The sequence below is a fragment of the Arachis stenosperma genome, chromosome 6 (assembly GCF_014773155.1).
Source record: "Arachis stenosperma cultivar V10309 chromosome 6, arast.V10309.gnm1.PFL2, whole genome shotgun sequence".
NCBI classification, from domain to species: domain Eukaryota; kingdom Viridiplantae; phylum Streptophyta; class Magnoliopsida; order Fabales; family Fabaceae; genus Arachis; species Arachis stenosperma.
The window spans coordinates 145,558,508-145,584,818 of record NC_080382.1 but is presented as its reverse complement, the minus strand read 5'-3'; the positions used below and the strand labels follow the sequence as shown (position 1 = coordinate 145,584,818).

Sequence of the window (26,311 nt, the reverse complement as noted above, 5' to 3'; positions counted from 1 at the left end):
AGTGAGAGAAAAGGAGAGGCTATTGCCTTAAGGTCCATTTTCCCTTATCTGTAATATAGTACACTGCAGGTGTAATTTAATTCCAAGATTTTTTGTTTCATACTTCTAGATTTAGTAGTAGTAAACTACAGTACCCCTTCTTATAAAAAAACAAATTATTATATATTATGTATATATGAGAAAATAATTTCTCAAAATCACAATAAATTAATCTCTTATTGAAAGTAATTTGTCCCTTACTACTGTTTTTTTTTTTCTATAACATAGAAATATGCTAATTCTTCTATGTATATTTATTGAATCAGTAGTGTTAAGAGCCAACATATTTTATGATTATAATCATTAATTAGTTATCATTAATATTTTTAATTGTGTAAAATTATATCTAATGGTATAAAATTATGTACTATTTTTTTAATAATTAAATGCTCACTAAATTTTAATAAAAGTACTGAACTTTTTTTCTAAAATTTATATAGAAAAACTAATATATTTTTTTGAATGACAGATGATAAATAATAATAATAATAATTAATAATAATAATTATTATTTTTGTGTATAAAATTATTATTTTAAAATCTTAACAAACAATTTATGCCCATGTTTTTTTTAAGGAATAAAATTGGGAATTTATTCCAAATTTAACATTTATATCAAGGAGTGCATATAGATGATGAACTAAAACAAAAAAATAAAAGAAAAAAAAGAAAAATTGAGATATAAAATTTTGTATTATCTTATATATAACATTTCACACATCTTATTTAATTTAATTTGACTCATACTAATTGAGATCTAATATATAAAATAGTTACCAATATAAGTGATTATGATAGAAAAAAAGTTGACCTTATTAATTTTATTTAAGACAAGCGATTAATTTAATTTATTTTTATTTTTATTTTACTAATTTTATTGAAAATACAGGAAAATTTAATATTATAATTTTGAGTGCATTAAATTGAAAAATGAGAGTGCAGCTAGGTAGCAGAAAGATATAAATGGTTGCTGCAAGGACTATGGTTGGAATTGGAGAATAAAGCCAAAAAGGGTACTATTCAATGGAATATTGGGATGGGAATTGAGTTTCTATGGTTTAATGTTGATGGATTGTGACCCATTAAAATTCCCTGCCCTCTTTTTGTTCCTATTCTTCTCCTTTTTAAAAAAATTTAATTAATTAAATGTATTTTTCTTGAATTGGAATATTCTCTCCATTTGTATTTATGAAGGAGGATTGAGTGGCAGGGCCAAAATATCCCTGTTCTAAACCCTGATCATGACCCTCACCCTCTCCATTAATCACACTTCATCAACCTTCTCTTAATAAACATATAGCTCTGGAATACCTTGACCAATGTCCATTTTAGTACATAACCACCAAGGACTGTGCCTATATATATATAGCCATCAAATATAGTTTTTGTTTTATATAATTATTTATATATATTTTTTATCAACATACATTTTTAAATAGCAGTTACATAATATTATGACAGAATTTTTATAACCAAATAATTTAATATTTAAAAAGAATAAATTTTAATATAAGATAAACAAAAATAAAAAAATAAATTTTTACGTGAGAGAATATATTAAAGATATAATTATTTATATATATTTTTTAATTAATTTAAATTTTTTGAATAAGCGATTTTATGATAATTTTTTTTAAAAACTTGATGATAATTTTGTTTTAAGTACTAGAATTTTTTGGTAAAAGGAAAAATTTTGCATTAACATCATTAATGAATGTAGTATTTTCCAACGTCATCACAAATTAAGAGATATATAGTACCATTATTCTTCTAGAAATAGTAATATGGAAATATCTTGTTCTAATTTTATTTACAGTTTTGTTAATGACTAGCAGTAACAAGAAAAGACAAATTTTCATTTTTTTTCCCGAAATTTTCAAAACTTTAATTTTTTTGCTATATACTATTTCTTAAACTGGCCTAGCGACTCTAACGGGTAAACTGTTGTGTTTATCTCGCCGCATTTATATTTTTCTATTTTATTTAAAGACAATAATATTACTATATTAGGGCCGTTTAATATAATTTTATTTTTGTAATGTAAGAGACAAAAAATTTCTAAGTGTTCTTAAGGTGACTAGGATTACCTCTCCTAATAGTAGAAGTGTTGAACACAAACACGAGATTATGATAAATTTATTTGTTCTAAGTTGGTATCTCTACAGGATTTAAAGCCGTAGCAAAGTTTGAAATAAAATTTTAGAGGAATAAAAAATTTAATATTAAAATTTAATAATAATATTTATATTAAAATAAAATTTATAAATATAATTATTTTTTAAATTTGTTATTAATAAGATAATAAATAAATAATTTTACAAATAAAAAATATAAAATAATTTATAATAGTATTTTTTGAATTTTTAGTGATTTAAAGTTTTTAATAATTAAATCAAAATTAAATTTTTTAACAATTTTTTTATTATTTTTATTATTAAAAATGATCGTGGCTACTTTAAGTTATAGTAACTTATTTGAATCAAGTAAATTATTTTTTATTTTTTAAAAAATTATTATTAATTTTTTTATAAAAAATTTGAGGAGTTCTACCTCTAATTTAAAGTATTTGAAAAGAGACTTTAATATTCAAATTAAAAGAGTCTCTCAAGTGAAATAATATATATATTTGAATGTGAATAGTTGAGACGTCAAATAATGAATAAAAATATTAATTATTTTATCTTATCTTTCTTGATTTTTTACGGTTATATATTCCATTGAGAAGAAACGGTCAAATAGTAATGTGAAAACCTCTCTCAGCTAAAAGTCAAAATATAATTCATGACACAAACACAGAGAGGCTAGCTAGTCATTTTCCCTTAGACCAAATCTCCATTAATATTTAATACTCCTTTTTTTTCTTTTTTTTTTTTCCCTTGCCGTGCAATTGTACTTAATTAAGAAATTCTAATAAATTATATATTTAAATTAAATTAATAAATAGCCGAAATTTTAATCACCCCCTAGTGGTCAAGTCCCACTCTAACTAATCATTTTGTTTGAACAAAAAAACTTTTATATCTAGTTTTCATTTTCAACTAGAAAATTATTGAAGAGATATTTTAAAAAAATAAAAAATGTATGTATCACCAAAGTTTTTATAAGATTTTTTTGAGAGAGACTAAATATTCTCGTTACATATATAATTATTATTTTCAGGACAAATATAACTATTGATGATTTTCCAAACCTATTTCTCTATTTTTTTTTCAAAACATTATTTTATAGAGTAAAATGATAAATAAATTTTAAAAAATTTATACTTTAAATAAATTAATTTAAAAATAATAATAATTTTTTTTAAATAGTATATGTAAACATATTACTCTTAAATTAATTTATTATAATTAAGATAGAAAATTTTAATTTAAATTAAGTTGTTCACGCTCGTTATGTTAATATTTTATTTTCTTTAAAGATTAATATGCCTGAAATGTAAGTTTTCAAAAATTTATTTATTATTTTACTCTATTTTATATAATTGTATATTTGCTCTTAGTTAAACAATCATGTTTCCCAAAAATTTCATTTTTACCATCCGTGAACAATATATAATACTGCTCTATATATAATCTTAATAAATAAACACACCCTCTTCCCATGACAATAACTTTGATGGAATCCAGTCAAATTATTCAAAAAGTATGTTGATGAAGTAAATATATTATCATAATTTGAACTAACTATGACATTAAGATATACTGATATGTATACGGCACATTATATGATATAACATAGATATACGGATATATTAATTTTAAATTTTTGTTAGACATTGGATAATATATAAAAGAAGAAAAACTTTTTAAAAAAATTATAATAATATTTTAATATTTTATTAATATTAAAATAAACAAGATAATTATTTTTAATTATATAAGACATTTTAGATTTTTTTGTATTAATAATATATACATACTATTACTAAGCTTATTTCTAAAGTTAAATGCTACATCAATACATAATCATATTTAAATATGTTTAAATACATCTAAACAAATATTTTTTATTAATACATAATTAAATAAAAAATACATATATTAAATAAATATCAATTAAACATCATGTCTGAAATATGTCTAACACATAAATACAAAAACTAAAAAAATTATTTCATAGCTTTAATTTGAACACTTTATATGCTTTCTTTCAAGTGACACTTTGAATACAATTAATATTATACAGCTCAATTATTCTATCCTAGAATAATAATTCTATCTTCTGAATAGTAGTACTACTTATTTATTCAAATTGATACTTAATTGTATAGTAGTAGTAGGTACATATATAGTGTGGGTTATTGTGAAAAGGGAAAATAATAAAGTGCAAGTGGGAATTGGTAGAAGTAGGTGTTGTGTTAGTTGTTTGTTCCTCTCAGGTTCCAAGGTGTTATAACGTTAAGAATTTCAACGCTAGCTATTTGTCTAATTAGTAGGATTGTTATTAGACAAATAATAAACAAAAATAATCAATAATTACCAACGAAAAATTAGCACATAAAATTATTTAAAATTAAAATACACCTCCAAAATCTACATTAATTTATTATTGACTAATTTTATGGATTTTCTATCGTTATCATTCTTGTCTAATTATATATATATGTAGGAGTGTAAATAATTATGATATTCCAATATTCTCTCTCCGTGTTCAAATATTCCATGTCTTATTCTTATGTCCATTTTGACTCCCCATACTCTAAGCAATGAAAAACCCACTTCACCTGTCGTCTACTCATTTATTTCCAACCCCAATTGCATATATATCTTATATTATACACTCTCCCTTAAAATAAGTTAATCCATTGTTTTTATGGTATACTATAAAATGGTACTATATGAATTTGATATAAATAATTATCTATCATATATATTTCTAAGATTAGGGTATATTATTTTTCTATTTTTAAAAAGAAATATTGACAAGAGACTTAGAAAATTACCTACCATTAAATAGTGTTTCGTAGAGAGACAAAGACAAAAAAATTGAGATTGAGAGACAGAGATTAAGAGACAGTATTCTGTTTGGTGTAAAGTGAGAGACAGAAACTGAAACAAGAATGAAATTTTAATTTAATTGTACAAAAGATAAAATTGGAATTAATTTTGAAATGAAGGTAATTTAGGTATAAAATATTATTAAAATTTTAGTTTCTATCTCTAAAAATTTTAGTCTCCTGTATCCCCACTTTTTGAAGATACTGAAATACAAAAAGTTTAATACCAGTCTTTGAATAAACAAATATGATATTGAATTTCAGTCTCCTAATTTTTGTCTCCGTACCTCAAAATAAATGCTACCTTAAAATCTTTTATATATATTAATATTGAGAATCTAACTCATATATATCAATCAAATTAAAGAAAAATTGAACATGTTTTTTTTGTTTGTGTGTACTACTCTTCTAATAAATGAAATTAAATCTCATTCAATTAAAAAAGCTAGTATAAAAAGTTATACTATATAAAGAAAATGAGAAATAATCATGAATACTCTCCTAATTTCTAGACATAAAAAAATAGATTTATTTTGTTGTTGTCTATTTATTACTTTATTCAAAACCACAAAAATCTAATGTTTTTTTTTAGAAATGAGCAAATTATTTAGCATGATAATTTAGCATATATAATTGTATAAAACATACCAAAACTTGTAAAATAAAATACTTATAAAAAAGTTGGTGTATTGATAAAAATTTAAAAATTTATATTATACAATCTCATCATATATAGAGAACTTTGGATCAATTCTTGAAGCAAGCGCCAATTAGGAGACAAACGTAACTACACCCGAGCCTTTTTATCCTTGATAAATAAAATAAATAAAATTCAAAACGAATTAGCAAAAAAAAACAAAAAAAAGATAAAGATATTTAATAAAAATTTAATTTTCATTCACTATTAGCATGAAAGAATTTACATAAATATATATTAAAAAATAACTAATTTTTGAAATAATTATTTAAAAATTATCTAAATATATGAATCTATTTAAATGATAGTAAAAGAATTAAATTACATATATTGGAATACGACCAATTTGGCAATGGCATTACCATATTCCTCGGCGTCAACATGGGTTCCCTCACGTGACTTATGGGCGTGACCATGTCTAGGTCATAATACTCTAACTTTTCTTTGTTCTCTTCTTTTGTTCTCATTTATATTCTCTTGTCCCTATGACTATACAATATCATTTTTCTTATGCTCATGGCTATAATATTTTAATAAAAACATTATATTATAACATTGTGCATTTATGGCGTATTGTATGTTTCAATTATGCTCGTTACCCCATGCCTTAATCCTCCTAACCCTTTCTTATTTTGTTTTTATGTATATGTTGATTAATAATGTGACAACAAGATCATAGCTTAGCCACATTATCTTAATAATTAATTAAATAAAACCAACCCATTTGTTAATAGATTCCGAAGCCATGGTCAGCGCCTGATGCGCTCTAGATTCTCCGGGAAATGTAACTTTGCTTTTGTTTATTTATACTATCTTAATTAATTAAATATATAGTTAATTAAATTCATTAATTATATTTGTGTTATGAACAATTTTCAACAATAAGCTTGTGATCAGGGGGAATATCCGGTCAACATGTCGTTCTATGGAGAGATAAATATTCCATGTGTTTGTCTTACATACAAGAACTAACCCCTCTTGCTCTTTTCTTCTTATTCTTCTAATTAATTATTTACTTAAAACAACTTGCCATTAATTACCTTATAATTAACTTTACGTTACAATAAGCAACAACTATATTTTTGTTTTATGCATGTAGGACTCAATTTTGTATCGATTATGTTACGTGTATATTAAAATTAATTATTAAAGTCCATCAATAATATAAAATATATATTAAAATATAAATATATATTAAAATTAAATTAAATCATATATATTTATACATAAATTATATTAATAATTAATTTTGATATATGAATAACATTTTTGATTTTACATTAATGCACTCCAATAATTCAGTTACTTTGTTTATATAACTATTTAATTAAATAGAAAATAAAAAAAATATAATAAAATTTACTAATACAATAATATATAATTAGATTCATGAAAAAAATCAAGTATTTTTTCTTTAACTCTAAAAATACATGTATCTTTTTTTATAAACAGATAAATATTATTTTTCCCCTTTCCGATTTGAATATTAATAAGATTTGTTGAACATGCATGTATGATTGAGCAGTAAATAAAAGTGCAATTGAAGCAAGAAGAGACATGGTGTTACATATTGCATTGTATAAGGTATAGTTAAATTAATTACTATTTATCTCATTGACCTTGTGATGCTTATGTTTCACTATATTTGGCCAACCTGACTCATATGCATATCAGATCCAAGTTTCATTAATTTGTATCTCCACCAAGCAAGACATGTGATGAGGTGGTGCACCACTGGCTAGCCCAACTTCATCATCAAATTTAATTCCATCAAGACAAAATAAAGGGATTTAACTAAGTGAATATATATCTATTGTCGTACAAAATTTGAATTTGATGTCTATTGTTGATATGAATAATTATAGAAAATTAATTTTTAGTTAGTTACTATTTAATTGTTATTTTTTTGTTTTGTAAAATTATTTTTGTAATTGTTATTTTTTGGAAGGTTTAAGATTTAGAGTTGAGAACTTGAGATTTATAGTTTAATTAGAATTTAAAAATTAAAATTTATAATTTAAAATTTAAAATAAAAAATAATTTTAAAAAAAATTGATTGATATTAGTTAAAAAAAGTTTATTCCCTAATTAAATTTTATTAATATAATAGTTACAACTATGCTATATGTATATAGAAATTAACTATCAAAATCAGTCACTAATATAAAATATATATTAAAAATAAATTAAATAATATATATATTTATACATAAATATATAGTGACTGATTTTTGTGGTTAATTTTAATGTACAAATATCATTTTTATAATAGCTATTTGGTTAACGATTTGCTTAAATATAATAAAATTTTTATAAAATTGTGTGCAAATTTACAATAATCAAATTATTTCTTTTGATGAATAATAACTGTTTATCTATTTCTTTAATTTAACCATTTAAACTTTTAGGATAATAAGTAATTTCATGTTAATATATTAAAATACTTTTATATGAGTAGTTCTTACAATCAAACAAAATTAAAAGAATAGAGAAAAAGAAAGAACATATAGATGGTGTGTATATTATGTAAAGAGAAAAAAGATCTTGAATTTTGGATCACATGGAAGTTTGATTCTAAAAGTTGAAGAAAAATGTACAATGTGATCTTCTGAAAACAATTATACATGTGAGTTTTCATCATTCTGTTTGATTTTGCATTGATCTCTAGTGAATATTATTCTTATACTTGAGTGCCATTTCCTTTTTTTATTCAATCAAACTTCATCATGACAAAAGTTCGATTTGCCCCTTTATATTAACTTAGAGTCACATCCATGATCTAACATGCATCTGATCTCTATATATATTTCTGAATCTTCCAAACCATATGATTTTGGCGTATGACATTGATTTCCATCATGATAGCTTGAAAAAAAAATTACACGAGAATTAAATGATAAATTCTACACTATAAAACTCGTAATTTTATCCTTTTTTTCTCCCTAAAAATAGTAGGTTATATTTCATTAATTATTAAAAAATGAAATATAAAGATGTCTAAAAATAGGACAATATAATAAAAGGTGGAGATTTCCTAAAAATACTACACTGAAGGTATTCATCCAATAGTGCGTGGTTGAAAAACGAAGAAAAATCTTAAAGAAGAAAGAATGATAAATCAAATTGAATGAAACTAAAAATTTGCCTCATGAAGAAGACAACCTAAACTGGGAGTTTTTTGGATTTCACAGAGCAATTTGACAGAGCTTGCTAGAATGGCAAACGGCATTGAAGTAGAATTTTCAAAAATCAACTGGTTGCGAGCTTTTCAGCAGTTCCAGTAAATGATGGCAAGCAATTGAGAATTACGGTAAGCATTTTTTAACGGGTTAAGCATCTCTGTTGATGCAGTCCACTATGTCCAAAAGTCGTTAGGACTCTGAGGGGGAAGACAGTCACGAAGATAACTCTAAGACCATATATCTTTAATTCTAGAGCAATCGATCAAACAATGAGTAACTGTATCTGTTGCTTCATGACAGTAGAGGCATATAGGTGATATAGATGGGATGCGGCGATGAATCTGAGCAAGCACCGGAAGCCAGCCATGAAGAGCTTTCCAGATAAACAGCTTAACTTTGTGAGGCAAGTTCAACTTCCATAGATCAATCCACGACTTTTTCTTCTGCATATAATTAGGGCAAAGCTCTAGAGGCGGATGGTAAAAATAAATAGCCAATTCTGTAACCTGAAGCTATATCATATTGCTTGAATTTGTTCAAATCTCATTGGAATTTGTCCTTATTCTGCTGAATTTTAACTGACAAAATCCTGTTTGCAATGTCTTGGGGAAATAATTCTTGAATGAGATTCTAATTCCAATTTCTATATCTTCAGTAATTAGATCTTTAACTCTTGGAACTAACTCAGAAATAGCCTGTCTATTTGGTATGTCAGAAATCATTAAAGGATACAGAGGAGGCAGCCAAGGATCCTCAAAGGTTCGGATATTCTCTCCAGTACCCACAGCTCAATTAAGACCTTTTTCAACAATCTTTTGGCCTTCTAATATGCTCCTCCATCCCCAAGAAGGTAAGACTCCAATTTCTGCCGTTATAGCATTACTATTGCTAAAGTATTTACCTCTTAGGATTTTGGATAATAGAAAAGTAGGCCATGTTACGAGTCGCCAAAACTGTTTGCGTAAAAGCGCCATATTTTGGATTCTGAGATCTTTAAATCCAATGCCTCTTTCTCTTCGTGGGCGAGTCATAGTACCCAACTAATCCAAGTCATCCGCCTTTCAGAACCTTTTTGTCCCCACTAGAACTGAGAAAGTAAAGAGTAAATTTCCAAAATTAAACCATTAGGAAACTTGAAGCAAGACAATGTATAGATAGGAATACCTTCTCCCACTGCCTTAAGCAATACATGTCTACCACCTGACGATAGAAGATTGCGCTTCCACCCTTGGATTCTTTTCCGAACCTTCTCTTTGATCATACTAAAAGAAGCCTTTTTTTATTTAGAGACTGTAGAAGGCAAACCAAGGTATTTATCCTGAGCCCCAATATGATTAATATTTATAGAGTTAGCTAGTAGTGTACGAGTAGTGGAGAGAGTGTTGTGACTAAAGAATACAGCAGATTTATTAAGATTTACCCTCTGGCCACTGATGCTTTCATAAGAATTCAATAAATACAGGATGTTTGAACATGCTTCAAGATTAACCTTACAAAATAAGATGGAATCATCGAGGTGGTTGACCTTGGGATATTTCCTATGTATCTGAAGACTCTGAATTAGTCTATTTTGTTCTGCCTTGTGTAGCAAGAAGGAGAGACCTTCTGCATAGAAAAGAAAAAAGATAGGGAGATAGATAATCTCCTTGTCGAATACCTCTATTTGGTTTGAAGAAACCATAGGGTTGTCCTTCCACAATAACAGAATAAGAAACAATTGTCACTAATTCTCAAATCCACATAATCCACCGGGAGTCAAAACCAAACTTCTTTAATATAGACCAAAGAAAGTGCCATTCCACCCTGTCATATGCCTTACTCATATATAATTTTAGCGCCATTTCAATTTTTAGTTCCATTTTTTTGTTCTTCAAGTAATGCATACACTCATGAGCAATTAGGATATTATCAAAGATTAATCTGCCTTTAATAAAAGTACTCTACGTAGGGCTAATTAGTCTATTCATCATACCCTGAAGTCTATGTACAAATACTTTAGAGATAATATTGTAAAAGACTGAGGATAGGCTTATTGGTCTTACTTGAGTCATGTCTTTAGCATCAGAAATCTTAGGTATAAGACAGATTTGAGTGTGGTTAAAACCTTTCAAAATTTTGTCTCCTGATAAAAAGCTTTTAACTGCTCGAAACACATCACCATTGAGTATATTTCAAAAATTTTGAAAAAATTTTGCTGTCATACCATCATCTCGTGGAGCACTTTCTCCATAGTCACTTGTCTTTGAAGATTCGTAATTTTACTTTACCTACAAAAAAGTAATAATTTGTATCGCATACATTTTAATTACACAAATAAATAATTAATAAACATGATAAGCTAATGATTTTTTTATTTAATAAATAACTTTAGGTAAGATATTAACAAAAAGTAATAACGAACTAATTCGAATTGATTGAGTAATTAATTCACTCGTCTACTTAAATAAGTATCACGAATTTAAATACTTTTAAATTAGTCACCAACTTATCAGAATTAGAAGATATTGTAAGAAACAAAAAGAGAAAAAAAAAAATTAAAAGTAACTAATTTTTAAATTTATCATTTAAAGTTATCATTTGAAAAAAATATACTAAAATTTAAAGTATATGAAAGTAACTAATTTTTAAAGTTACCATTTAAAAAAAAATACTAAAATTTAATTTCTGCAAGAATACTTACAAAACCAAAAACAAAAACAAAAACAATGTTGAATTTTCCAGCCAAAGATGATTGTTACATTATTTGATACATAAGAATTGGTGCATATTTCATAAAAATACGAGTATGATTCTCACTGTTATATAAAGACTATTTAATTCATAAATATTAAAATTCCAAAAGAATAAAAGACGTACTCTAACTTTGAAATAACCAGTAGTATTCGATCTACGTATTTATTTAACCAAATTAAATAAATGAGTAGAGCTCGAGATTTGAGGACATTTGATAGAAAATAGGTGGTAATAGGGAATTGTCTAATAGTGAGAAGAATATTAGGTGATTGTGGGAATAGAGGGCATAGAAGGAAGCATGTGTTTGTGTTTGTTTTAATTTGCTTCGAAGTTTGAGTTATAATTTTCACTACCTTCTTCCCTGCCCTGTTCCCTTTGAGTATCAAACCAAAAACGACAAAAAAGAAAGCAAGGAATCACCGAAATCAACGCCGTTTAGGCTCATGTGCTCCACCACATTACATGCTACTCCCCATCAAATTACTTATTCTTTTATATTTTTTTATATATATGCTTTCTTCTTCTTATTATTATTACTACTATAATTTTAATTTTTTCATTTAACACTTTATAATTTTATAATATAGTATTGCAAATTTGAAGAACAAAAGGTCTAAAATTTAATTCTTACTAATTCAAGAAATACTAAATATATAACTACGAATTTGATTTTAATGCACTCTCAATATAAAGTAGTTTTATATGTGCATTAAATTATATAATGTCACGTTAGCAAAAATAATTGACTTTTATATTAACTACTTAAATGATCAGTTGAAAAAATAAATGTAATTGAACGACGGTATAAAATATTTTGAAATCATGCATATATATACTCTTTTTTTATTGATAAAATTTAAGAAGAAAAGTTTAAATTTTAACCTAGGATACTATTAATTAATTAATTAGATGTATAGAAATGTTTCTTAATAATATTCATTAAATTATATTTCAAAAAATTATATTTAAAAATGCATGAGATGGGAGTTAATTATTCTATTAGAAACAATTTAAATCAAATTCAAGATAATTAGGCATTGTAATTATTATTTAAATTCTCTCTTTCAAATTTTAACTTGGTGATGTATATCGAGATTTTGAATTCAAAATTTTGAGTTAAATTAGAATAAATCTATCCAAAAGTCAAAGTTTGAATTAGTGCTATAAATTACTAGTTTTATATTTCGTTTCAATTATTATTTAAAAACATATAGTTAGCTTTAATTTGTAATAATAATAATAATTAAATATGACGTAGTCTTCTATTGCAGTATGTAAGAACAAATCAATATCAATTCCCAAAAAGATATTTGAGAGAGAGTTGGTATTAAAAATTGTAACAGCTTTGGCCTTTTTGTAAATTATGGCAGCTTTTAGGCAAAGAAGTGCAGGGTTGGCAAATGGCAAATAGTCATTCAAAGTTTGATTATTAATGATGAGATAATAATTCACTAATAAGTGATTCACTCAGGTCAATATCCTCCCTTCAATTCCCTTTCCAAAAGTAAAAAAATTAAAGATAGATACCACTGATCTCATCAAACCCCATATATTTATAATAGGTAAATGCTACCGTGTTTAAAAGATTGTGGTTAATTTATTAAAAAAATAAAAATTAATATTTAATTAGAAAATATAAAAATAATCATTTTTAAAAAATTAAAATTTATTAAAAAAATTAGTTAAATAAAATTTAGACAATAATTTATAAACATCATAGAATTAGCCTATATAATATACCTACTTAGCTATTATACAACTCAATCTCAAATGCCAACTAGCTTCCTTTTCTTACACATTGATCACATTTTCACAAATCACAGCAAATTTATATGTTTATGGCAAGAAAAAAAAATTATTTTACTTTATAAAAAATGGATTAAAAGAAAGTGATGTAATAGCAGCTGTTTGCACATCTTACAAAGCATACCACAAAGTTATGGTGGATTAGGTCAAAATATAACATACTCCTTTTATTATTATTATTATTATTATTATTATTATTATTATTATTATTATAAAATTAATTATTATATATTTATATATAAATACATGTATACTTTAACTTATTTTTAATATATATTTTATATTTTAATATATATTTTATACTAATAACTAATTTTATTAATAGTTGATGTTAATATACACTTAATAAAATTGTTATTATTATTATTATGTTTCGGTACAATATGTCTAGATATATTAATTAAAAAATATATAAAAACAGAAATTAAAAAAAATAAGTATATAAAAAAGGACAAGTTATCCAAAATGAAGTGAATTGACACATATAAATCTAATTAGTAGCTCAATCTTTAATTTCTCTTGTAACATATATATGTCAAATTTCATATTACGCTTTTTTCTTTCTTTCTATATGGTTAATTCTAGCTATTTTTTTTAATTAAAAAAAATCTAAACTCAAAAAATTAGAAAAAAAATATTAACATAAATATAAAAAGACTATACCATTTAAACTATAATTCATGAACAGAAATAAGAGGCTTGCTTTCAAGTTTAAATGCATGATTAGAAAATAAATTCAAGAGGTACCACACCACATCATCATCATGCTCGTTTATATATATCCCCTGCTGCTGACGTCATGATTATAATTACTCATTTCACCAGAAACATGTACGATTTTGACGAGTTCATGTGGCTTTGAAACCCTCATTATTCATATTCAAAATTAATAATATCGATGCCAAGAATCTTAATTACTATCTTTAATTTTGGATACGACCCTTCTTCAAATCGAATGTTGGTGAACAGGTGAAGTAGGTGGCACTTTTATATACTCAACAAATACTTATTAAGAGTTAAAATTATTGCATGTTGAAATATCCAAAAATGCAAATATTTGTCATAGGTGTAGGAAGAGGAATGTCTACCTTAACAAGGCTTGGTTTGTGAAAGATCAATAGTCATATGAACCAACCTTTCAGAAAGGCACAGATTACACATTGGTAAGTGCTACCAAACTGAAATTGTATTTATGGCTCCTCAACTCTCAACTACTATATATGTATTATAATTTTCAAAATTGATTTTTCTTTTGTTAAAATAAATTTTAGTAAAGAAATTGACTAATTTTTATATGGTTTAAAATTATTCTTTATTAATCTGTATAAATGTTGCAAGCAACTAGAAGATAAACTTTATTCTTATTATTGGTGAACATTTATGTGCAGTTATTGTTTTCATATAAAATTAATAGAGTAAAAACTCACGTAAAATTTTAAATCATCTTATAGTAATTAGAGTGTCAATACTCTTACAAAATTAAGGATGCTAATTAAATTAAAATCCCATATAAATCATGTAGCTGCAAATAAAATAGAAAATGTGGCTGAAACATTACCGAATATAGTTATGTCATCAAGGGACCACTAAAGGCAGAAAATCATGTGCCAGCATTCAGTTTTTGTATAGGACATCTCACCAATTTTTTTATTATTATTATCTTCTTAATTTTCTTCAGGACCCGCTATACTACAAGATCGACCTAAAGAAATAAGAAAGAAAGAAAAAATATTGGGTATAATGAAAATATGTGTGTGATCAATCATTATAATCGAAATTTCAAATTAAAGTTGTAGTTAATATCCCTAACCCTTTAAATCTTCACATTTTGTGAAATTTATATATTACTGTATATAATAGGTTCGATTATTAAGTTAGTTCTTGTAATTTTATGAAATTTTAAATTAAATGTTATAATTTAAAAATTTGTAATTAAATTTTTATATTTGATAAATATTTTCAATCAGGTCATTTTTATCTTAAATTGTTAAAAAATGTAAATTTTTTTAGAATATATGCTTTTGTATTATTTGATGTGAAATGAATTATATAATATTTAAAAAGATAAAGTATTATTTTAGTTCTCAACGTTTAGATCAAGTCTTAATTTGATCTTTAACGTTTTAAACATATTATTTTAATTTTAAAAAGTTTTAAATAGATTTAATATTATTCCATCATTAAATTTGACATGAATAATTAGCATATTAAAGAGCCAATAATGTTCAATTTCAATACGTAAGTAAAATTAAGACACAAACGATCACTAATACAAACTCTTTTTCTGTAATTCTAAAATATTGATGATTTATAGTTGGAATCTGAGATTTTGTACCAGAAGAAAGATGAGAATATGAAGTGTTACAAAAATGCATAGAAATAAAAAGATATGATTTAACTAAAAATATTGCTAACATCTATGTTATTCATTCTGTTAATTGTTTGTTTTAAATTCAACAGTGGGACAATATTAAATTTGTTGAAAACTTTTTAAAACCAAAATAGAATAACATTAGGGATTAAAATAATACTTTATTATATTTAAAACAAATATTTAAAATTATTACGTTTGTTTGGAAAAATAACAACTAGTAAAAATTTGATTACAATTTTTTATTTAAGAACTATAAACTTTTAAATTGTAAGAATTTAATTATAAATTTTTACTTAATATAAAAATTTAATTATAAATTTATAAAAATTAATTGAGTAATTAAACATGTATGTATAGTACTAATAATCTAGCTAATAGTATGTATAATGTATTAGTCAATTTTATTTAGGCCGATCAACTTAAAGAAATGAGTTTTTTTTCCCCTTTTAAAGTCTTTACTTTACGTATATATAGATTTCGTTAATTGGATTGTTTACTAATCCGATTCTAGAAATTGTGACTACTTCTTTTAACAGAAGTATTCTTTTATTCTTAGGAATTGATCAGATTAGAGAATGAGTTTGCCTACTATTTCAGTAACCCATATTGGTAAAGGACAACTAATTAATCACTTATGTCTTTATTTAAATATTAAAATTTAAATCTCACTTTATATATGCAGTAATCGATTGATCAACTATAGACAAATAACAACTTAAAGAAATTTTATTCATATATTGATTGGGTCTTCAAGGCTTATAATGATTCATATTTCGTCTATAGTAATGGAATGACCTTTAATTTGTTACAACATTTAATTATTTTGAGGAATTATTATTCTCCTTTACTTATTGTGTTGTCAATTGTCATGCCATGAGTAAATAAAACACCAAAATACCAACACAGAAAAAGAATAAAACCGTTTGTTCCTTTTCGCTCAAAGGAAAATAAAGCCAACCCCATGGCGTTTGTTTTTAACATCTTTTTATGTTCCATACACATTATATATATGTATTCTTTTTGTAGAAATTAATTATTGCTTTCACACGGTATAAGAATCTATAGCCTAGCAAAATCATGAATCTGGATCCACTAAGGTATAGAAGAAAAGGAAAAGGCTAAGAGAATTATTGTTTCAATTTAGCAATCGCTTTGGCCCATTGAAGAATTCCTAGAATGAAAGAGTAGCACATAATAATTGTTAATGTAAACAAGATGTATTGTTTGTAGTTAATTCTTTATTATATTGAGCCAACATATATTTTTCTATTATTAAATATAGTATAGGAAACATTTTAATTGTATCGGAAAGAACGGTGTTCCAGTTATTTTAACCTTTGATTTTAATTAATATATATTATATATATTTTTTATAATTCAGATCAATGATTAAAATAACCAAAACATCGGTGTTTCTGGTACACTTAAAACTCTTCCTATAACATAAACACACATTGCTAACAAAATTACTTAGCATAAACACCCACTAAACACCAACTACTTATACCCCCCAAATCAATCAACATATCATATTACAAAATAATTAAAAAAAAAGAAATCAGAATGGAATAAAATTTCCCCTTATCCCTTTGGCATGGCCATTGAAAAAGGGAAAAATCTATCCACATAATATAATATATTACATACCAAACAAAACCAAATCAATTTTGGTTTTCAATTTTTATATTGGAAATAAAATAAAAAGCATTTATATACTTTTTTAAATTTAGTCTTGACGCACTATGTTTACGGAAATTTTGTACATGTGTACTTCAATAAAAATAACAATTTTCTACATCTATTATAGAAATATTTATCTAAAAAAATAGATGCTATTGAATAACTATGTAATATATTGTGAAGACATCAAACTAACATTGTTAATTACTGTTGTGAGAAACATAGAAAAGGACAAACGTATAATAATATAAGATGTACTGATAAAGTGTTCATGAAGCTTTTGCATTTTGATCAAAATTATGGTGGCCCAAAGTTTTGTGAAAACATTTTTTAAATAAAAAGAATTTAAAGAAAAAGAAAAGCAAACAAACAGAAGAATTCAAGAGAGTAATTGACCAATGTGAGATAACATACACATCCATTTGTAGCTGCATAAACTTTCATAGCATTCTTTTTTGCTGTTTGCCATTGTTTAATAATGAGGATCATGTGTGAAGCTTGAAAGAAGACAAAAAGGAAAACAATGCACTTAATAAATATTACTGTAAGAGATGAACCCTTAATCAACCCTTAATATGATATTAAATTTCCTTATAAAACCATAATAAGATTCAACAATTAGATTAGTGGAAAAGTTATCCAATAGAACAATGTCCAGAACTTATTTAATTAAGTGAATCCCTTCATCTATAACTTGTAACTAAAGTAGTTTTCTTCAAGAAAACATAAGAAAATCAAACTTTGAAAAATATGTACAAACTAAGAAAACAAACCAGTCAAGATTGGTATTTTAAAATATAAATAATATTTAAGGTATGTAAGTTATTTGTTGCGTGAAAGTGAAAACTATACTATTATAATTATAATTGTTTATTAATCCTCCATCTAACTTAGGTATATGTATCTATAGACATAACAGATCCATCATTCATCTATACATCTCTACATGTAGTTTTTAAATGAAGGGTAAAAATGACATTTTACATTTTTAACACACTAAATCATCTTAATTCCAATTTACAATGATTTTGTTGATGGCTTTGCAATCTATACACATCCTCCAAGATGACAAGATCCATCTTAGTATCTTACCTATGGGCTCATGCTTATTCATTGTTTCTCAATCAATTTCTCCAACTTAATGCACAATTGATATCAAAGCCTAAGATTACTTCACAGTTCAAATGCTTCAATTAATGACTAACAAAGACAATTGATCGGCAAAAAAGTGCAAAATGTAAGGGGATAACAACAAAAACAACAAAACCTTGTCCCACTAGTTGAGGTCAACTACATGGACAAAACAACGCCATTAAGCCCTGTCATGAATTACATTTGAACTCAGCCCAAATTTCTTCTTATCAACTCATTCAAAATCTTCTTAGGTTTCCCTCTCCCCCTATAGCTACTATGCCATCACTATCTCAGCTACACTATGCTCATTGGGGGTAACAAGCAATAAAAAATTGAAAAATCTCAAACGACATCTCTCTTGAATATCACAAACCATAAATCAATAACATAGCTACTATTGCTCCAAATCTCCAATGTAAAAGTCATCAATCATGTCAAACACTCGAGTTGCATGCTGTGGCCTGTCATTGAAGGGTGATGAGAAAAGATATTTTTGAAAGAATAATGTTTATTGCCTTCACTGCCAAAACAAGTATTTTGACCAAATACAAAAAGTGAAAGAATCAAGCAGGAGATAAGCATGACGAAAAAGTATTCACCCATTACAGCCTACTTTTAAAGCTACCATATGATTTATGTATGTCAGAACTTGGATGTAGAACTATAATTAATAGTACTATGTATGTGCCATAACAATATACATTCACGTCCTAGGGCCAAAACCAAAATTCTTTGCTAGAAAATACAAATAATGGTGGCCTATAAAATTTTCTAAGCTCAATTAATTATAGGTTATAACCATATTGATAGGTATAAGGCATGTCAAAGATAAAATTTGGATGTACATATCTGGGATGAAGAGGAAGGGAGCTAAACTTGAATCTGATAGACTATCTGAGGGTGTATCATGAAGCTAAAAAGGTGCTTGGCTCATGTTTTTTATCCACAATTATTGTTGTAGTCATCATGTATGCAACTATTGACTAACATTATTATTGTTGTTATCATGTGAAAAAACAGCATAATACCTATGGCTACTTTGTCAGAAAACTCCATCAACAACAACAACAAAGCCTTGTCCCACTAAGTGGGGTCGGCTACATGAATCAAACGACGCCATTGTGCTCTGTCATGTATCATGGCTACTTTGTCAGAAAACTCCATCAGCTTCAATAAATATATCAATATAGTATTCTTAAATAATAAGATGGCATGATGAATCCACAATTTTATGTGGACACGATCTTTACATATGCATAATAAGAATCTAACTCTTCATAAATATTAAAAGCATTTTTGGGTTAGATATTTTATGCTCTTCACGTTTGTCTAAGCAACAAACCTATAAGTATAATAAGAAAAGGTCTAACTAGTATATACAAAGAAGGAAACAAGAAAAATATTATAGGGAAAATTTAGAAAAAACTTTCAGTAAGAAACCAAATATATAAAAATATATAACAATGTAAATGTATGTAATAGAATAAGCACATACCCAAAAAACCCTTCAGTTGAATCATCTCCAGCATGTGCTAGAATGGCATCACCACCTGGATGTTCCTCTACATAAGAGGTAACATCATATACCTAGAGTATTGAAACCCCAAATTCATACTATCAGGAAACAATGTATCCTTTAAATGGGACAGAATGGTAATAAAAGACTAGATGTGGGAAAGAAAAAACCGAGGAGTAATGCATTCATAAATGAAAGTATAAAGCAACAAAAAAATAACATACCTTGTTCTTGATAATTATCCAACAATCTGTTCTCTTGTTATGCGTTGAGACTTCAGATTTAGTGTACGACTTTGATGCCTGGACACAACAGAGTATACAAAATGCTCTAAAAAGTAGATAAAAATAAAATAAAGCGTTTTTAAAGAACTCACAAAATTGTTATTGAAACACACTCACTTCCCCTGTAAAATTTACCTTTGGGGAAATGTAAATCAACTTATTGTTGTTTAAAAGTAATTTTAACCCTTTCAGTTTGCAACATGTGCTTCAACATTCATGCTCATTCAAATTATTTCACTGTTGCCAGTGTAATTAAGCTTATGGAAAAACTATTTTCATCTTATCATACTAAATTCTGCTCACACTATGACATACAAAAATGATAGTTCTCCTTTGGAGATCAAAGTGGGAACTATATTTCAGTAGGTGAAGCATAGGATCAAAAATTACAGTTCCACTCCATAATCCTGGCTAAGAAGAACCTCACCCAAAAGTTCAAGTTCCACAATTCATAATTTTTCTCAATTTCAAAGTTGCTAAAAAAAATAAATACAAAATAAAGAATTAAACTAAAGAAAGAAATGGTTAAACACCAATTTTTATTCATACAACCGTACGGAGATAAAGTGGGATTTAGCTATTACATTATGCCTCTTCTGAAAAACCCTTCAAATGACAGAAAATCTTAAACAAGCTTAGCTTATTAATAATTGCATAAAAAAATTGAAGCCAAGACAATTTAGCACATTCAATTGGTTTCACCTGGATCCATAACGTTCTTAGTTAATAAACCCAGAGGCTTTTGTTCTTCATAGGAAAGAAAATTAATAACAAAATGACAGTGACCACAAAGTCACTAACAACATTAAACTAATTAAGGGTTCTACTTCTATGTAATAACAGAATCCACAGCAATAAAGCACTTCACTAATTCACTTAGCTACAAATATGTACCTTATGATTGTTTAAGCTAGGCTGAGCTGATTTTCCTTTACTCCCTGGTAAGTATGTAAAAGAAATCAGATACTCGCATACCACGATAAAGCATATTAACCAAATTTCATATATATAAAGGTGAAAAAAGAGTAACCAGATTTGGGATGTCGCGGGGACAAAAGAAGAAAAGCGAGGAAGACGCTGACAAGCAATGCAAGTGGAACCAGCAACTCCATTTTGTGAAATTAATAGAAATTTGTTGCGTAATTGCAATCTGGAACAGCCAAAATAGCAAAACACACAGAATAAGAAAAGGGAATCAACTTTTAATTAGCCAATATTAGGTAACTTTTTTTTATTTGTAAATTATTTTTTAAACCCTCATTTTTTGGAGGGTGTAGACTTTAGAGTTTAGGATTAGAATTAAGATAGGGTTTAAGATTTAAGATTTAGAAATTAGGATAAAAGGATAATTTAAAAAAATTGGCTGATTAGCTGAATCCTAGCTGAACTCATCCTTTTTATTGACAATTCTGAATTCTGATTAAGGTCCAAATTTAGTAAAACAGCTGATCAAAGGAAAGCAAGTAATTTCAAAGAAAATAACCTGTAAAGATGTAGCAAATGCTTTTACACAGCGCACGTATCACAAGTTGTTAGGCATTTGAAATGTAGTGCGTCCAAGATTCAAAAAAGGAACAAAATATAAATCGAGAACTGCAAACAATTACATGCAAGGCACTTATTACATTGTGTTTAATGAAGATGGATTAGTGAACCTAACTGGCAAGCAAAACAGAAGCAAACTAAGGCCTATCTCCTTCCATTTGTCTTTAATTAAATTCAAATGACAAGCAAATTAATGCTCCAGAATGTTAATTACTTTATTTTTTCACAAAGTAACAACGTTTAATCATACACAAGCAAATTAAGGCTATAGAGGAGCTCCTGATGAATTTAACCAAGCTTAATCACACACGTCATTTTCATCTCAAAACCAGAACTAGTCTAATAAATTAGAAATTTAAAAATTGAACTAATACATATTCTTAACAGATCAAGTCATCAATATTCAGTAATCAATTAATCAGAACTCAAGCTATCGAGAGAGGCACACAAAACTAGAAGAGGGAGAACGGTGAAGAGATCTGACCGGCGGCCAGAGAGTAGAGAGGAAGCGACCGAGACTGAGTGAGCAGAGAGCACAACAGCGGCGGAGAGGAGCGGAGATCGGCAATGAGGTCACAGATTGCAGCCTCGGTGGAGAGAGATTACATAGCAACAGCGACGGTGGAGACAAGACTGAGAGACTAGGGGTAGTGGAGTAGGGGAGTGGGTGGTAATGGTAGAAGAAAAAATTGATATTATAATTAAAATTAATTATCTAAAATTTAAGAGGTTAATTTAGAATAATAGAATCGATTACTAATAAGTACATTAGTTATGTTTCTAACTTTCTATATTATGAGGTTTAGTCTTTTTTTTCTTTTTCTTTCTTGAAATAATTTTCACAAAAATATTTTTTAAGGTGAAAACTCAGGTGCAGTCGATTGTGAAGTTGATAGTTAAACCGTTAGATGATTTGATTGATTTGACTAAATTTTCATCTAACGGCTCTCAACTATCAACTTCACGTGAAGTCGATTGCACCTAAATTTTCATATTTTTTAATAAAGTTTTTGTTTTCAATTTAACGTTTATTAACTCAAACTATGAGTAAAAATAACTTATAATTTAAGAACCATTAAATTCAAAGACTTTGTATTGGCAATCAATTATATTAAAATTAGTATTTACGGTGTAGTAATTAAGTATTTGAAAAATTAATTATAATTAATTAATTTAAAAATTATTAAGTTGACGATTTTACAATAGAATTGTGTAAGACAATTTTTTTTTTTAGTTTATTGAATAATAAAATTTTGGATGACAATTGCAATTATATACAAGTTGATCTAGAAATATTATACCTTGAGATAAGCGATAACAAAGTGTAATGTTAAATTTTTTATTTTTTTTGTTGACAGTATTTGGTATGATTATATAAATCTATATTCGACTATTATGACTTATATCGTGTATTTAACTTTTTGGTGATATTTAAGCGTATACTATTTATTAATAATTTATTTCTTTTGACAAAAGAAAAGCTCATACAAATATCACAGTTACTCTTTTACTAGCTAAAAAATAAACTGCTATGAAATTAACAATTATGTTTTTTTTTTTATTTCGCGTGTTTTTTCATTCATGAGAGTAAAGACTAATTTATTACGGATCTGATTAATTTATTAAACTTTTAATATTTATTAATAAATTAACAATCAAATCAACCCAAATTAATTACGAACAATGATGTTGACTCCGAAGAGATGGATGGTTGAGGCTGAGGGTTTATTACTAGCGGACCTAGCAAAAAGCCCATACACATATAATAACCCAAGAAAAAAATTTCATACAGATATTTTGAAATACCAACTGAATAATGTGGCAGAAGCATTGCACCAATGACCCATATATTTGCCTCATAATTGTTACATCCCAAGTTTGAATCCTAGCTCTAGCTGGATTGTGATAAAATCTGTAGTGGGTGTGAGTGAGTGAGTGTGTATGAACAAAAAAAAGTTACCAACTGAATAATGTTTCCAATCCAATAACACTGAATAATTTCAATAATTCTAACCAGGATCTTAGCAAGTTAGTAACTAATAAGTTCCATCTTCCATGGTGTATGTTCAATTTTACATATGAGAAAACCCAATGAGAAATAAAGAGTTTATTGATGAGCCCTGCAAATACATTACCAAGTCCTATGGGCCTCATGTGGGCTTAACCCGATTAACAAATTGAAAACTTGAATCTACTCTGGCAAAAGATATGAATCTGTTAGAATGACAAGGATAACATATATTTCAAATTGTTTACCAAAAACAAAAAAACATATATTTCAAATTTCATTAACAGAAAAAGGGCAATATTTGTACATCATAATAATTAGAGGGGCCGAGATAAAAAAAAAAAAGGGAAGGGAAAAAATAATACACATATTGAAATCATAACTAAACATAAAAAGATAAGATAAAATAAAATAAACACTCCTCAATGGCCAACTATTGAATTTTTAATTTAGTGAACGTTTGAAAAACCATTTAGGGGTTAGAATCAATTCCCCTTCGTCTATAATTTTGTTCAATTTAACCATCCTTGGTTTCTCTCAATTAGAACGAATTTTAGACACACTACCAAACAATTATGGAACCAATTAACAACCAGTTAGTGCTTCTAAAAATTCTAATTTTTAAAATGAAGAACAATAAATAAAAAAAAATCATCCATCTATATAAAACTTAAAACTTATCCCTACAAAATAACTTAAGACAAAAGAGCTCATTTAGTAATCAAAATATAAAGATTGAGCATCTACAGAAAAAAAGGATGGTGGTGTGGAGTAGAACCGTGGAAGTGGATAGAGGAGGGTTAGATGGCAATTTGAAAATAGAAGAGAAGGATATTTTTAGTGTTTCCTTTAGAAAGACATGTACAATGAAATAAGTTGGTATATAAGAGGCAAATTACTTTAAGAAAAGGTAAATTATTTAACCCTTTGCATGATTTTCATCAAACCACTTATCTAAAAAATTTAAACTAATATATATATGAATGAATGATTTATATATCTTACTCTTAGTGTTTTAAGCTTTATACACATGGATCATCCATAACCATTAACCACCCCTTTTTCTATCCCTGCATTCATAACGTGCTTAGCAACATTACATATACCATTACATTAATATGCACTAACATGCTTGTTAGTTTATATTTTTATTAATTAAATAATAATAGAATTCTACCTATGTTACACTTGCAGTACATAGCCAGTCCTAAGTTCGGATAAAAGAGAAGAGTTGTGTTAGGTCTTCGACAACCAACATAAAAATTTAGTCGAATCTTCATGACATGAATCAAAGATGTTATTGCGCCAAAGCTAGGTCGTTACTCGAAAACAACGCGCTGTATGGCTCGAGTACAGTGTTAAATGAGTAAGAGCCGCTGCATCAGTGTCCGGATGTAGTGTTAAATGAACAATAGTTCCCGCGTTTTCGTGAACGGACGAGGGTAAATAAGCTAGTTCACAAAATAAAAGGCAAATGTCAAAGCAACAGAAAGTTGAGATTTGAGATATGGAACATAGGTACTCTAACAGAAAAATCCATGGAGGTGGTGGACACTATGACAAGAAGGAAGATTAACATTGTGTGTCTACAAGAAACAAAATGGGTTGATGCGAAGGCTAGAGAGTTGGATACTTTTGTATTCAAACTTTGGTATACAGGAAATGTGAAGAATATGAATGAGGTTGGTATTATTGTGGATAAGGAGTGGAAGAAGGACGTAGTGGATGTCAAAAGGGTGGGAGATCGGATCATCTCTATCAAACTTGTGGTGAATGGAGGTGCTTTTCATGTTATTAACGCCTATGCACCACAAGTGGGTTCGAATAAACAACACAAGATAAAGTTTTGGGAGGATTTAGAGAGTTTGGTCCAAGACATCCCTTCGAGAGATAAGATTTTCTTAGGAGGAGATTTAAATGGTCATGTTGGAAGACAAGTGACTGGGTATGGAAGTATTCACGGAAGCCATGGTTTCGGAGTGATCAATGCCGAGGGTAAAACTATTTTGAACTTTTCCTCAACCTTTGACTTTCTCATCGCAAATACGTGTTTTAAAAAGAGAGACGAACATCTTATAACCTATAAGAGTGGCATGACAAGCTCTCAAATCGACTTCTTCTTGTTGAGGAGATTCAACCGGAAATCTTGTATTAATTGTAAAATTATATCGGGAGAGAATTTAACAACACAACATAGGATGCTCGCCATTGATTTTCGCGTTGAGCAAAAGTTGAGAAAAAGACATCTTATGAAGAACTCAAGGACGAGGTGATGGCGGATGAAAGATGAGAAACAAAGAAGCTTTCTAAGACGGGT

The 26,311-nt window shown here is 27.0% G+C and overlaps 1 protein-coding gene across 3 annotated transcripts; it reads right to left on the bottom strand.

Annotated features, from left to right (window-relative positions):
• Positions 1-17,775: 17,775 nt before the first annotated feature.
• LOC130932900 (cytochrome B5-like protein) lies at positions 17,776-22,698 on the bottom strand. 3 transcript variants are annotated; one of them, XR_009067559.1, is made up of 8 exons: positions 22,471-22,698; positions 21,925-22,034; positions 21,472-21,591; positions 21,336-21,379; positions 20,382-20,459; positions 20,137-20,228; positions 19,670-19,767; positions 17,776-19,102 (listed from the first exon to the last, which is right to left on the bottom strand). XR_009067559.1 is itself a non-coding variant. In XM_057862354.1 (7 exons), exons 3-7 carry the CDS (start codon positions 21,551-21,553, stop codon positions 19,036-19,038), a joined length of 363 nt encoding a protein of 120 aa, XP_057718337.1. In that variant the 5' UTR covers positions 21,554-21,591; positions 21,925-22,034; positions 22,471-22,698; the 3' UTR covers positions 18,290-19,035. The 3 variants fall into 3 exon arrangements, 2 of the variants coding, with proteins under 2 accessions (XP_057718337.1, XP_057718338.1); XM_057862354.1 differs by lacking the exon at positions 19,670-19,767 and having other exon boundaries at positions 18,290-19,102; XM_057862355.1 differs by lacking the exons at positions 19,670-19,767; positions 21,925-22,034 and having other exon boundaries at positions 18,291-19,102; positions 22,471-22,662.
• Between the last annotated feature and the right edge of the window lie 3,613 nt (positions 22,699-26,311).